Source organism: Periplaneta americana, chromosome 3 (assembly GCF_040183065.1).
Source record: "Periplaneta americana isolate PAMFEO1 chromosome 3, P.americana_PAMFEO1_priV1, whole genome shotgun sequence".
NCBI lineage: Eukaryota > Metazoa > Arthropoda > Insecta > Blattodea > Blattidae > Periplaneta > Periplaneta americana.
Genome location: NC_091119.1, coordinates 32,504,720 through 32,517,533, shown reverse-complemented (window position 1 = coordinate 32,517,533; position 12,814 = coordinate 32,504,720). Strand labels below are relative to the sequence as shown.

General features: G+C 36.0%; 1 protein-coding gene across 4 annotated transcripts in view; it reads left to right on the top strand.

Moving 5' to 3' along the window:
• The window catches only part of emb (exportin-1 emb), a 76,792-nt gene that overhangs the window by 59,831 nt on the left and 4,147 nt on the right, over positions 1 to 12,814 (top strand). For all 4 annotated transcript variants that reach the window (XM_069820245.1, XM_069820248.1, XM_069820249.1 and 1 more), the window contains exons 18-20: positions 2,578 to 2,703; positions 4,722 to 4,848; positions 9,045 to 9,295. In XM_069820245.1, coding sequence (XP_069676346.1) covers positions 2,578 to 2,703; positions 4,722 to 4,848; positions 9,045 to 9,295 — 504 coding nt within the window. The remainder of the gene's footprint in view (positions 1 to 2,577; positions 2,704 to 4,721; positions 4,849 to 9,044; positions 9,296 to 12,814) is intronic.

Sequence of the window (12,814 nt, the reverse complement as noted above, 5' to 3'; positions counted from 1 at the left end):
ACAAACTGATGTTGAATATGGCCACAAAGTCATTTAAATATGCGCTCCTGCATATATGACTTGTATCGTCTCAAATGCAGGTAGTAAGGCCGTAAAAGCATTATGAGAGGGGTTCGGCCGGCGCCGTGGATCGTGTCCCAGCATAGCTCAGTTGGAAAGAGCGCTCAGCGTGCAGAGCTGAGAGGTCCTGGGTTCGATTCCCGGTGCCGGTACGAATTTTTCTCGTATTAAATAGTAATAATAGCAGAATATTTCTAGAAGAAGACGTGGATGAAAACCTGAAATATCAATTTTCATATAGAGAGTATTGAAATTCTACACGTTAATTCATGCAGAGGAGAAGTGTTATGTTATAAAAGAGTGACTTAACAAGGGACGTCCTCACCTGTGGAGTAATGGTTAGCGTGTCTGGCTGCAAAACCAGGTGGCCCGGGTTCGATTCCTGTCGAGGCAAGTTACCTGGTTGAGGTTTTTTTCCGGGGTTTTCCCTCAACCCAATATGAGCAAATGCTAGGTAACTTTCCTCATTCAGATGCTAAATAACCGAAGATGTTGATAAAGCATCGTAAAATAACTTATTAAAAAAACAAGGGACTGGTATTGAAAAAATAACAATTTTCTATTTATCTGCTGAACAATTTATGAATTATGGCAAAATTGCTATATCTCAGTTTTGAAATGGTGCATAATATTGAATCAAAAACATTAATTTTTCACAGTAAACAGAGTTACAGAATTAAGTACAAAATATTTTTTCTGGCAGATTTTTCCACCAGTTTAGCAGGTTCAACGAGTTAGTAGGAAAATATCTAACAAAGTTGGCAGCACTGTGTCTTGGGAGTGTTGTCTGTTACAATGTCACTTGTGTCCCATGTGCTCATTACTGGTGTTTTACAGTGAACAAAGTGAAGTCTAAATATTAAAGTTCTCGCAAGTGTTTAAATTTGTAGAAGTTCACGAAAGTTGTTGTTTTCTAATGCCAGGCGTTTGACAATAAAGTCATTTGACCTCTTGCACTCCAATATTTTTCAAAGATATTATCATGGTCAGCCACTGAAGCACAGATTTTGAGGTGTTCCGAATCCATTTCTTGGTTTGAGTTGCACAGTGGACAGTTAGGGGACTGATATATTCCAATTCTATGCAGGTGTTTGGCCAAACAATCGTGGCCTGTTGCCAATCTAAATGCAGCTACAGACGATTTTCGTGGTAAATCGGGAATTAACTGTGGATTATGATGCAGAGAGTTCCATTTTTTCCCTTGAGTTTGTGTTACCAAATTTTGTTTGTTGAAGTCTAAGTACGTAGATTTAATAAATCTTTTCACAGAGTAATACACAGATTTAGTAACAGGTCTGTAAGTAGCAGTGCTGCCCTTCTTTGCTAAAGCATCTGCATTCTCGTTTCCCAGGATTCCATAATAGGATGGTATCCATTGGAATACAATTCTTTTATTGAGTGATATTAATTGAGAGAGCATTTTAGTTATTTCTGCTGTTTGAGATGAAGGTGTGTGTTTAGAGACTATTGATAGAATAGCTGCTTTGGAGTCTGACAATATAACTGCATTCTTAAATTTATTGATATGGCATAGAAGATTCCTGAGACTTTCACTTATTTCAGTGATTTCTCCATCAAAACTTGTTGTTCCATATCGAAGAGATCTATAAAGTGAGAAGAGACAGTACGTAACACCTGCACCGGCACCTTGTTCTCTGGAGATCAAGGATCCGTCGGTGTATAAATGAAGCCAGTTTTGTGGAGGGTTACCTAATATTAATTATCTCTAAGACAATTGTTTCATTATTTCAGTGTTTACTTCTGATTTCAGTATTTCTTCTGTTAAATTTAGATTATATTCTATGTTTAATAGAGTTAAATGGTTTGGTTTAATTTGTAAGTTTTCTTTTAAATTCGGGATAATGATTTTCTGTTTTAATTCTTGAACAATGGATATGAAACTTTTTTAAGTTTTCAATCTACAAAGAGGGCTGTATGAATGCCAATTGTTTCCTGGTAATCTGATAAGTTTTTCATATTGAATCAGTGCTTTTTCTTCTATTGTCATTTTGATGCTGTTAATGTTAGTGAGGAATCTCATAGAATCTATTGGAGTTGTTTTGATTCCACCAATAATGAGTCTGAGAGCGTGGTCACTGGTCGAGAGTTTACATTGTCTGATTGCAATGTGCTTAACTGGTGAAAACAAAAACAAGCACTTAGGAAATGCCAAATAAATGAAAAAATGCATTTTGTGGCCCAAAAAGTGGCAACTATCCAGCAAATGTATATGAAATACGTCTGGTAGCTCTAATTTTATTCCAAAATTTTTTCCTCACATAAAATATACATCCTGTGGTTTTGTTCCAAAAATTTGGGGGGAAAAAAATTTCTTCTATTATGTGAGTAATACGGTATAATAGGCTTGAACTTCAGACTAATATAATAAATGAGGTTCTACAAAGTTATTGGGATAAGTGTGGATATAAAATTGAATTTGCCCGTCTATATATTCTATTTTGTCTTATAATTATGTGAGTAATATAAATGACTAATTGGAGTATGGCTTATTTTCAGGCTGTGAATAACCATTGCTTTCCTGCATTCCTAAGTATCCCACCGGCTCAGTTCAAGTTGGTATTAGATTCCATTATCTGGGCCTTTAAACATACGATGAGGAATGTGGCAGATACAGGCTTACAGGTGAGAAATGGACATTGTGGTTGCAGTCAAATTCAAACTGCAGAATTTCATTGTCAAAAATAGTGCAAATAACACTATGATGCCAGGAGAGTTAAAGTTCTTTCAGATTTTTCTTCTTGCATCAGAACAAACGTAGTTGTTTTAAATGATAGTGACAATGATGGCCACTCATAACGTTTATATAGAAAAAAATGTTAACACTTATATGGGTGAATATATTGTGATTCAAATATACACTTACATATTACACAATGGACTTAAGTTTGTCTACATGAAAATATTATGACGTTCTGTGATGTACTATGTATATTTTAATAGTACATTATGCAACGAGCCTATAATGATAGTAATTAAGATGCGAGGATGTTTATGAAACGAGAGCAAGCGAGTTTCATAATTTTCATACGAACATCTTAATTCCATTATAGGCAAATTTCATACGACTTTTTATGCTCGACCATATTTCTAACTTGAAATTATTCATAAGTATTCATGTTATTCTTATGTGACTGGGGAGCAAACTGACCTTGTGCAATCTCGTAAATTGTGAGATGTGTGCAGACGCGAAAGTATTGATTTTTTCCTGGCAACGAATGTCGACGACTTTGATATAATCTAGAGAGCAAGATAAATGTTAAACTTGATATAACCTTGAAATTGAACTCGACATTGAAAAACGAGATGACAAATTGAATTTATTTGAATATTATTTACAATTAACGCTAATTATTATAATAACAACATAACCTTCTGCGACAGGATTGGATTTCCAGCCTGCGTGACGTTTTGCTAGTTGTCTTTCGATTGCGTATCCGAGAATAATCGAAAACCTGAACTTTAATGAATAGGTGTACTTTAATGACATGCATTAAAGGACTGCTACCAGGTGTATAATTACTACAATTCGACATGGTCGAGCATAAACAAATTAACACAGAAATGGGCTCAGTACAGCCATATTATAATTATCAACTGAATCACCGATATAAGTATTAACAATTTTTTAATCATCCTGTATGTGGCATTTAGCCCATTTTTGGGCTGTTGCCTTTCCAATTTTTTCCTAGATCAGGTTGGCACCATCTTTCTGAACAGTCTCTTCGTATCAGCTATGAGGTCTTCCTACTCGTTTTTTCTATACACCTTGATTACATAACAACTTTTAACATTATATCACTTCTGAAAACGTATTATTTGTCTTTCTTGTGTTAAATTTTATATTACCTTGTTAACATGTTTCAGCCTGCTATTGGCCATCTTCAGAACTGGTTGTTGCTGGTCTTGGCGCTTTTTGTTTTGTTTCCTGTGGGGGTGTGTTTGTGTAGTGTAATGTGGAGTTTTTTCTCCTTCAAGTGTTCCTCAAACATTTTTGGGGATGTGTCCATCTTCCATTCTCACAGATTTTCTAACTAGTCTCCTAATACTTGTATAAGTTGACTGTGCTGCATTATTATAGAAGATGTATAACTCCTATCTGATTTCCTATATTCTGTTAGATAGGTTTTGGACAAAGTATCTTTCCGAGAATTCCCCCCCCCCCCCCCCCCCCCAAGTAATCAGTTATTGTGGTCTCTGTCTGTGTCTCCACAGTTTGCTTTCATGTGTATAGTAGTCTCGTTTTCTTTATGGACAAGCAGCATGTAAAAAATTTTTGTTATTGTGTCATTATTGTTGTTCAAGTCTTTGAAATTGGAACCATGCCGTATTTTAACTGCCATTTAGCTCTTCATCACCACACGTGGAGTGCCTTGTTGTCAGATCTTAGTTAATGGTAGTAACTTTTAATACATCAAATTTCTAGGTTTAGACACCATGGAGAGAAACTATTGTGAGGATCACGTAAGTGCAGTTCCTAAAAGTGTAATTTGGCTGTCTCTTCAGTGTTGCCAACTAATACCATTTATCACCAAAGAGGGAAAAATCTCAATGCTACGTACTGAAATAATAATAATAATAATAATAATAATAATAATAATAATAATAATAATAATGAAAGCAATTGCATTCTTATGTTACAGATTCTGTATCAGCTTTTACAGAATGTGGAACAACATGACCAAGCGGCTCAGAGTTTCTATCAGACATACTTCACGGATATTCTGCAGCACATCTTTTCTGTAGTCACAGACACATCTCACACAGCTGGTAGGTATATCCGTCATATATGCTAAAATGCACATACAAAAAATGTGTTCTGATTACTAAGGGTACAATCACACGTTGCTACTTTTGCTGTGCAACTTTTGTACTGCAGCTGCCAAAAGTTGCATGTCGTGTTCACACGTAAGCCAAAAGTAGCGCGCTGCATACTACTTTTCGTGCTGTGCAACCTGAGTGCTGCAAAAGTTGCAGCTGGAGGTTGCGAGTCTGTTCACACACAAGACGCTCCTTTTGCAGCTGCAATATAGCTGCAGCTTTCCAGTTGACTTTTCAATATACATTTTGTGGTTATGTGTACATTAGAGTTTGAAATTACAAAACTCATGCGATAGATTACTTACCTATTATTTACTTTCCTGTCCTGACTAATATTAAAAAATTGGCATTATCTGTACTATAATATATGTATGTACAGTAGAACTTGGTTGTAGCGACCTCGTTTTGTGCGACACCTCGCCTATCACATCAAATATTCTGTGGACCCAACAAACTCCCCATAAGACATATGCTTTCCTACCTTGCTTAATACGACAAACGCATATGCGTCTACCTCGCATATAACGTCATTTTCAACCTCAGTTTGGAATAAGATTTTCTAAGAACCAAAGTATTTTAAGAAATATTTTGTTGAAATCTGACCCTGACAAATTCTTTACAGTCTCCTTCTGTCATAGACCTCTGGAATGCAGGCGGATTCCCCACCCCATTGTAACCTGCCCGAATTCATGCGGTATTTGATCAGTTTCCATAGGAAGTTTTCACTAAGTGCACGTATTTAACGCAGTATGGCCAATAAAAGAAGTGATTGACGCTTTAGAAGTCATTAGAATTATGAACATGTTCTATGAAGCTAGGGAAGGGAGCAGTGAAATTGCAACTGAAATTATGAACATAGAACGTAATTTAGTCCTAGAAAGTGTGTATTGGGCAAGTAGAAGACAACAGAGTAAAATGACTGATTACATCCCTTCTAAGTAAAGTAGTTTGGTGAGTACTGAACAAACTGTTTTAATACAGAATATTGTATTTATAATTGTAGGCCTACGTGTATTTTGTTATGTTCATGATAGACTTTACATAAATCTAAAATAAGCCTAATCAAGTTTGTTATTTTTCATTTTCCACCAAACTCAATCCCAGAATAATACACACATCTCCTGGCGAGTATGCCGGAAAACCTGAAATGCTATTTGTAGAAGTATTGACAAGCTTTCAGAAATGCCTTATTTGTGTAATTTACCAACCCCCGAAGATTAACGATATTGCGGAGATCGAGAGATCGTTATTGGAATTCATCACAGATTATGAACACGTCTTAATAATGGGTGATCTTAACACAAATTTGTTGGCCTCTGATTCGAACTACACTAGACATCTATTGACCATGTTCCAGGCTCTTGATCTAGCAGTCCTTCCCCTTGAACCAACCCACCATACCCAATCTTCCGAATCCCTATTAGACTTAATTATTACGAAGAATGCAGACAAAGTACAAAAACATGGACAATGTGCGGCTTCGGGAATTTCGTACCACGATATTATTTATCTAGTATATTCTTTGAAGTGTCCCAAGCCCACACCTAAACTCATAAAGTATCGTGACTTGAAACGTATTGATGAAACCCAACTACTTGAAGACGCAATAAAGATTCCCTGAGACTCAATATGGACCTTACATACTGTTGACGAGAAACTTGTTAAACTAAATGAGTATATTATAAATTTATATGACAAGCATGCTCCTATCAAATCTAAACGCATAAAAAGAACACCAGCACCATGATGACTGCTGACATACGTAGTATGATTACGGACAGAAACACTGCATACAAAACGTTTAAACATGACAAGACAGAAATCTCTTATAATTATTATAAACTCTTACGTAACAGAACTACTCAAGCCATTAGAAACGCAAAACTGAGACATTTTCATAACATCTTGAAGGGGGGGAGCTGACCCTTCCAAACTGTGGAGAAACTTACGGACAATTGGCTTAGGAAATCCCAGGACTCAGGTAGACAGTGTGCCAGTTTCTCTTGACGAACTAAATGACCATTTTGCAACGGTACAGTCAATAACCTTGGATACGGTCGATAAACAGCAGACAGTTAACGAATTACAAATGACTCCAATTCCGGATAGAGAAATATTTTTCTTCACTTATGTCACAGAAACTGAAGTGAGAGCGGCAATAAAACGTATTACTTCTAAAGCTGAAGGTGTGGATAATATTAGTATAATATTATTGAAGAAAATATTGGACATAATACTGCCGACATTAACACATATATTCAACGCCTCACTCATAACTTCTACCTACCCGAACCTCTGGAAGAAAGCCTTTATCCGTCCGATCCCTAAAATTAAAACCCCATTATGTGCAAATGATTTCCGTCCAATTAGTATCCTACCTGCCCTATCAAAAGCTCTGGAACGTATTGTTCACAAACAACTAATGAACTATCTAACCGAACATGCCTTACTGGACGAATACCAATCCGGGTTCAGAAATGGACATAGTACGACTACAGCACTACTAAAAGTGAATGAGGATATACGTGAAGCCACAGATGAACGTAAATTAACATTACTGACATTACTTGACTTCAGTAAGGCATTTGATACAGTTGACACGGACCTTCTATTATGTAAATTAAGACTTCTGCATCTTTCTGAAAGTTCTGTTACTTGGTTTGAATCCTACCTTCGCGAACGTCAACAATGTGTCATTGCATGCGATTATTCTTCAAGATGGTGTGTCGTGAAATCTGGAATTCAACAAGGATCAGTTCTCGGACCTTTACTCTTCATGATTTATATTAATGACGTGACTAAAATGATAAAACACTGCAAATACCATATGTATGCTGACGACTTGCAAATTTATTTGCATTTCCACCCTGATGAGACTAGTGACGCAGTAAATAAAATAAAAACGAAGACTTAAATTCGATTGCACTGTGGTCACACAAATTTGGATTAAGGTTAAATCCAGAGAAATCGCAAGCAATCGTAATGGGACATAATCGTCTACGAAGTACTCTTGATAGTGATACTATACCACATATAACATTGAATGGGATTATTGTTAAATACAGTGAAACAGTTAAAAATCTTGGCATTTTTATGGATAGCGATCTAAATTGGAACACCCAAGTAACACACACTTGCAAAAAAATATTTTCTCAACTTCACTCTTTGTTTCATATGAAAGAATTTCTACCACTTAGTCTAAAAAAGAATCTTATTCAGACGCTTGTAATGCCCCATTTTGATTATTGCGATTCCTTACTAACTAATGTAAGTTCACTCTTAGCTGAGAGACTACAACGTGTTCATAATGTGTGCATACGATTCATCTGCAATACTCGTAAATTTGACCATATAACACCTTCCCTCCAGTTACTTTCATGGGTGCGTCTGAAGGAACGAAGAACAATACATTCACTGTCTCTTCTATTTAGAATCATGCATACTTCTACTCCGAATTATCTCTTATCGCGCTTTCAATTTCTTACAACTCTTCGAAACTGACATCAAGCACTTCTTTCTATCCCTCATCATAGAACGTCTCTATACTCATCCTCCTACACTGTAGAAATACCTCGTCTCTGGAATTCGCTACCTAATGATGTCAGGGACTGCCGGACTTTATCACAATTCAAAATTAAATTGGAAAATTTTGTCTTGTTTAATGCTTTTTAGATATTGCTAGAAGTGTCGATTTGTTTTTTTTTTTACTCCAGATTAAAATCGCAAGTTTCTTGTTTATGTTAGTTAATTAGGATACAATTAATTATACTTAATCACTCATTTAAAGTTTGTGTGATTGCAACCTGTGTATATTTTTGTGTGACTTTACTTCGTTTATAGTGTTTTTTTTTTTTCCTTTTTATTTCTGTTATTGTATTTGTATTCCTGGTGTTGTGGAAGAGAAGGCCTGATGGCCTTAACTACACCAGAATAAATAAATAAATAAATAAATTATAACACAAAAAAAAAAAACTAGATTGATAATGTGAATCTCGGTTACTATGACACTCGTTTATAAGAACATAATTTTTAAGGTCCCTTGGATGTCGCTATAACCAAGTTCTACTGTATATATGTGCCATATTTACATACTGACAATACTGAAGGTGGTTCTATTTATAAATTTGTTTTCTTTTTTAATTTAGGTTTGACAATGCATGCCACAATCTTGGCATACATGTTCAGTCTGGTGGAGTTGGGTCGCATCACAGTTCCCCTGGGTCCAACTTCTGATAACACACTCTATGTTCAAGAGTTTGTAGCAAGTCTTTTGCGAGCAGCATTTCCTCATTTGAGTGACAACCAGATCAAGATAACGGTTCAGGGACTCTTCAACCTTGATCAAGACATCCCTGCTTTCAAAGAACATCTGCGTGACTTCCTTGTTCAGATTAGGGTAAGACCATACTGTTTCGGGTATTTTGTCATCCCTCTTCATCATCAACATCATATTCATCTTCCTCCTATGTGACCGACATCTTATTAATCCTATTGGTTTGACATTTATGGCGAAGTGCATCAACATTGATTAAAAACGCAGTAATCATAGATTACGAAACGATGGTTAAACAGTAGCTGTGGTTAAAATGTAATTTATGTGCACCATTCATAATCACCGATTACTAAAACATGGCTAGCTGACATCTCATTTAACCGGAGTAAAGTCTATGATGATACATTATTTGTACAAAATGACTAAAGGAAAGCATCCATACTGCTGCAAAGATAATAGTCAACGTCTAAAAACGACTGTGCTCATTATGTTCTACATCGAAATGAACATATCCTACATTTTCGCGTTGCATTTGTTTGCCTTTGGGCGCTGTTATATTTGTGAGTTCCATTTCTTTGTTTGTTAGTACTGTTAGGTTAAAATCGTACAAAATGGAAAATTGAATCCAAAAATGATTATATCCCAATGTTAGGTTGAAGTATCGATAGACTTAATTACTAGATTTAAATGTATTATATAAAAAAGATGGAATATCCATAAAGGAAAAGGATGCAGAAGATTGGTAGGAATGAGTGTACGATCTTGGATCCCATTTACACCAGGGAATTGTGCATTATCCTAAGATCCATCCATAACCTCTCTTTGTTCAGCCAGTGACATAGAGAAAGAGATACCGGTATTCGAGTATTTCCTCTTAAAATACAGAAAATAACAGTTACATAGAATCGTAATATAAGCAGCCGATCCGTAGGAGAAATATGATTATTCTTGTGTTATTTCAAGTGATCCATTTGTAGATTTTGATAAACGAAATCCCTCCTGAAATTTTCTGTCACCCAATTCCTCGTAAGAATTCTCTCTTTCCACTAAAGAACCTTCACGCTCACGCTCTATCCAAGTAATTCAAGTACTGTACAATAATAATCGTCTTCGAAATAATCTGTTGTGGATCTGGCCGCCATTTTGCTTTACTTGCTCTACTAATCACTGGTTATCTCCTTTAACCGCTCATATTTGGCTGGTTAGAGATTACTGTGGTTAACCTGCTATTTAAGTGGTAACCCAGGTCGATCCACTGTAAAAATGCTTAATCAGGGATTAGGTGACAATTTTAACCGATGGTTACACTAACCGACATTGATGCACGTGGGCATTAGTATTGTATTGAATATTTTGGGGGGTTAATACGTGCAGTATTATAGAGTGATGTCAGTAATCTGCAGTTTTTATGAGTTTAAATTGAATATGTTTAATATTTCCCGGATATAAGTAACCTGGTCCCTGAGGTTGTGTATATCAGTTTTCACTATTCTCAGACCTATTGTTTATATAACCCAATTCTCAGAGCCAACATTGTAATAGAAATATATTAGTTTTATAAAATTCTACCATTGTATACTTCCTGATATTATTTCTTGTGGGTTATTTTCAGGTACTATAAATGTTTTGAAATAATATGCACGTTTTTGGTTAAAGTCTGCTCATATTATATGTGATATACTATATCTCAAATTACAGTTTTTTTTACCTAGTTTTTTGTAGTTTATCATGATTTTCTGTCTTACTGATGATACTTCACACATAGAGCTATGATTGTTTTATGTAATGACATATCATATGCAAGTTATAAATTATTATTATTATTATTATTATTATTCCTGGAATCTGCTGACGTTTTCCCCTGATTTAAATGAAAATACAACACAAATTTAAAAATACAGTAAAATCCCGCATATAACCGGCAATACCAAAACAATGGCACTTTTGTCTAGGCCAAAAAAAAAAAAAAAACAGTCATTCGTGTAAAAAGGAAGAATCGGACGAAAATGTGAGCAGTTTTTGTGGATCACACATGCCACATATTGTGTTTACTCCTTACAATGTTCATGACTGAAAACCCCGTTATGTTCCTGGATTAGATCAGGTTGCATCAGTTAAGTTGTCACTTAGGCCTTACAAACAATGTGTAGAGGCAATATCTTTAAATTATTTACCACTTGAACTCGCCTGTTTCAAAGGGGTGTTGGATGAGTGTAAGTAGGAAAGTGTGAAATTCTCTGTTCCTACAGCGCGTAAAAGTTTTCATTCATATATAAACAAGCAGACATTAGAGATATGTTAAAGAGGTTTATCTTCATAGTTGCGACGTTGGCTACACTGCTCTTCATATCACATGGTCGCCATTTAGAACTGTCATAAGGTTACGAAAACTTTTAGTATTTTTTACGCTATTATGCATTACTGATATGTTGTTGTTGTTTTCTAATGCCAGACGTTTGACAATAAAGTCATTTGACCCCTTGCACTCCAATATTTTTCAAAGATGTTATCATGGTCAGCCATTGAAGCGCAGATTTTGAGGTGTTCCGAATCCATTTCTTGAGTTGCTCAATGGGAGTTAGGGGACTGATATATTCCAATTCTATGCAGGTGTTTGGCCAAACAGTCATGGCCTTTTGCCAATCTAAATGCAGTTACAGACGATTTTCGTGGTAAATCGGGAAGTAACTGTGGATTATGATGCAGAGAGTTCCATTTTTTCCCTTGAGATTGTATTATCAAATTTTGTTTGTTGAAGTCTAAGTATGTAGATTTAATAAATCTTTTCACAGAGTAATAAGTAGATTTAGTAACAGGTTTGTTAGTAGCAGTGCTGCCCTTCTTTGCTAAAGCATCCGCATTCTCGTTTCCCAGGATTCCACAATGGGATGGTATCCATTGGAATACAATTCTTTTATTGAGTGTTATTAACTGAGAGAGCATTTTAGTTATTTCTGTTTGAGATGAAGGTGTTTGTTTAAAGACTATTGATAGAATAGCTGCTTTGGAGTCTGACAATATAACTGCATTTTTAAATTTACTGATTATGGCATAGAAGATTCCTGAGACTTTCACTTATTGCAATGATTTCTCCATCAAAACTTGTTGTTCCATATCCAAGAGATCTATAAAGTGAGAAGAGACAGCACGTAACATCTGCACCAGCACCTTGTTCTCTGGAGATCAAGGATCTGTCGGTGTATAAATGAAGCCAGTTTTGTGGAGGATACCTAATATTAATTGTCTCTAAAGACAATTGCTTCATTATTTCAGTGTTTACTTCTGATTTCAGTGTTTACTTCTGATTTCAGTATTCCTTCTGTTAAATTTAGATTATACTCTATATTTAATAGGGTTAAAGGGTTTGTATTGGAGTGTAGGCTTTCACGGCCGGCGTCAATAGTAGAAAAGTTTTCCGGGCTATGAGGCCGTGGTCTGTTGGTTGTGAGACCAAACGTTTCGTTCACTGCTGCGGTGAACATCTTCAGTGGTGTCTATTGCTGGTGCGGCTGGTTCTACTGCGTGTGCCGATTACAGTCTGCGCTGGCTGCACAATTAAACAACACAACCCCGGACGCGGAGCGCGTGGAAAACAGCAAACCCGCCCGCGAAGCACATTCGAGCGCGGACCGAGGCGACAAC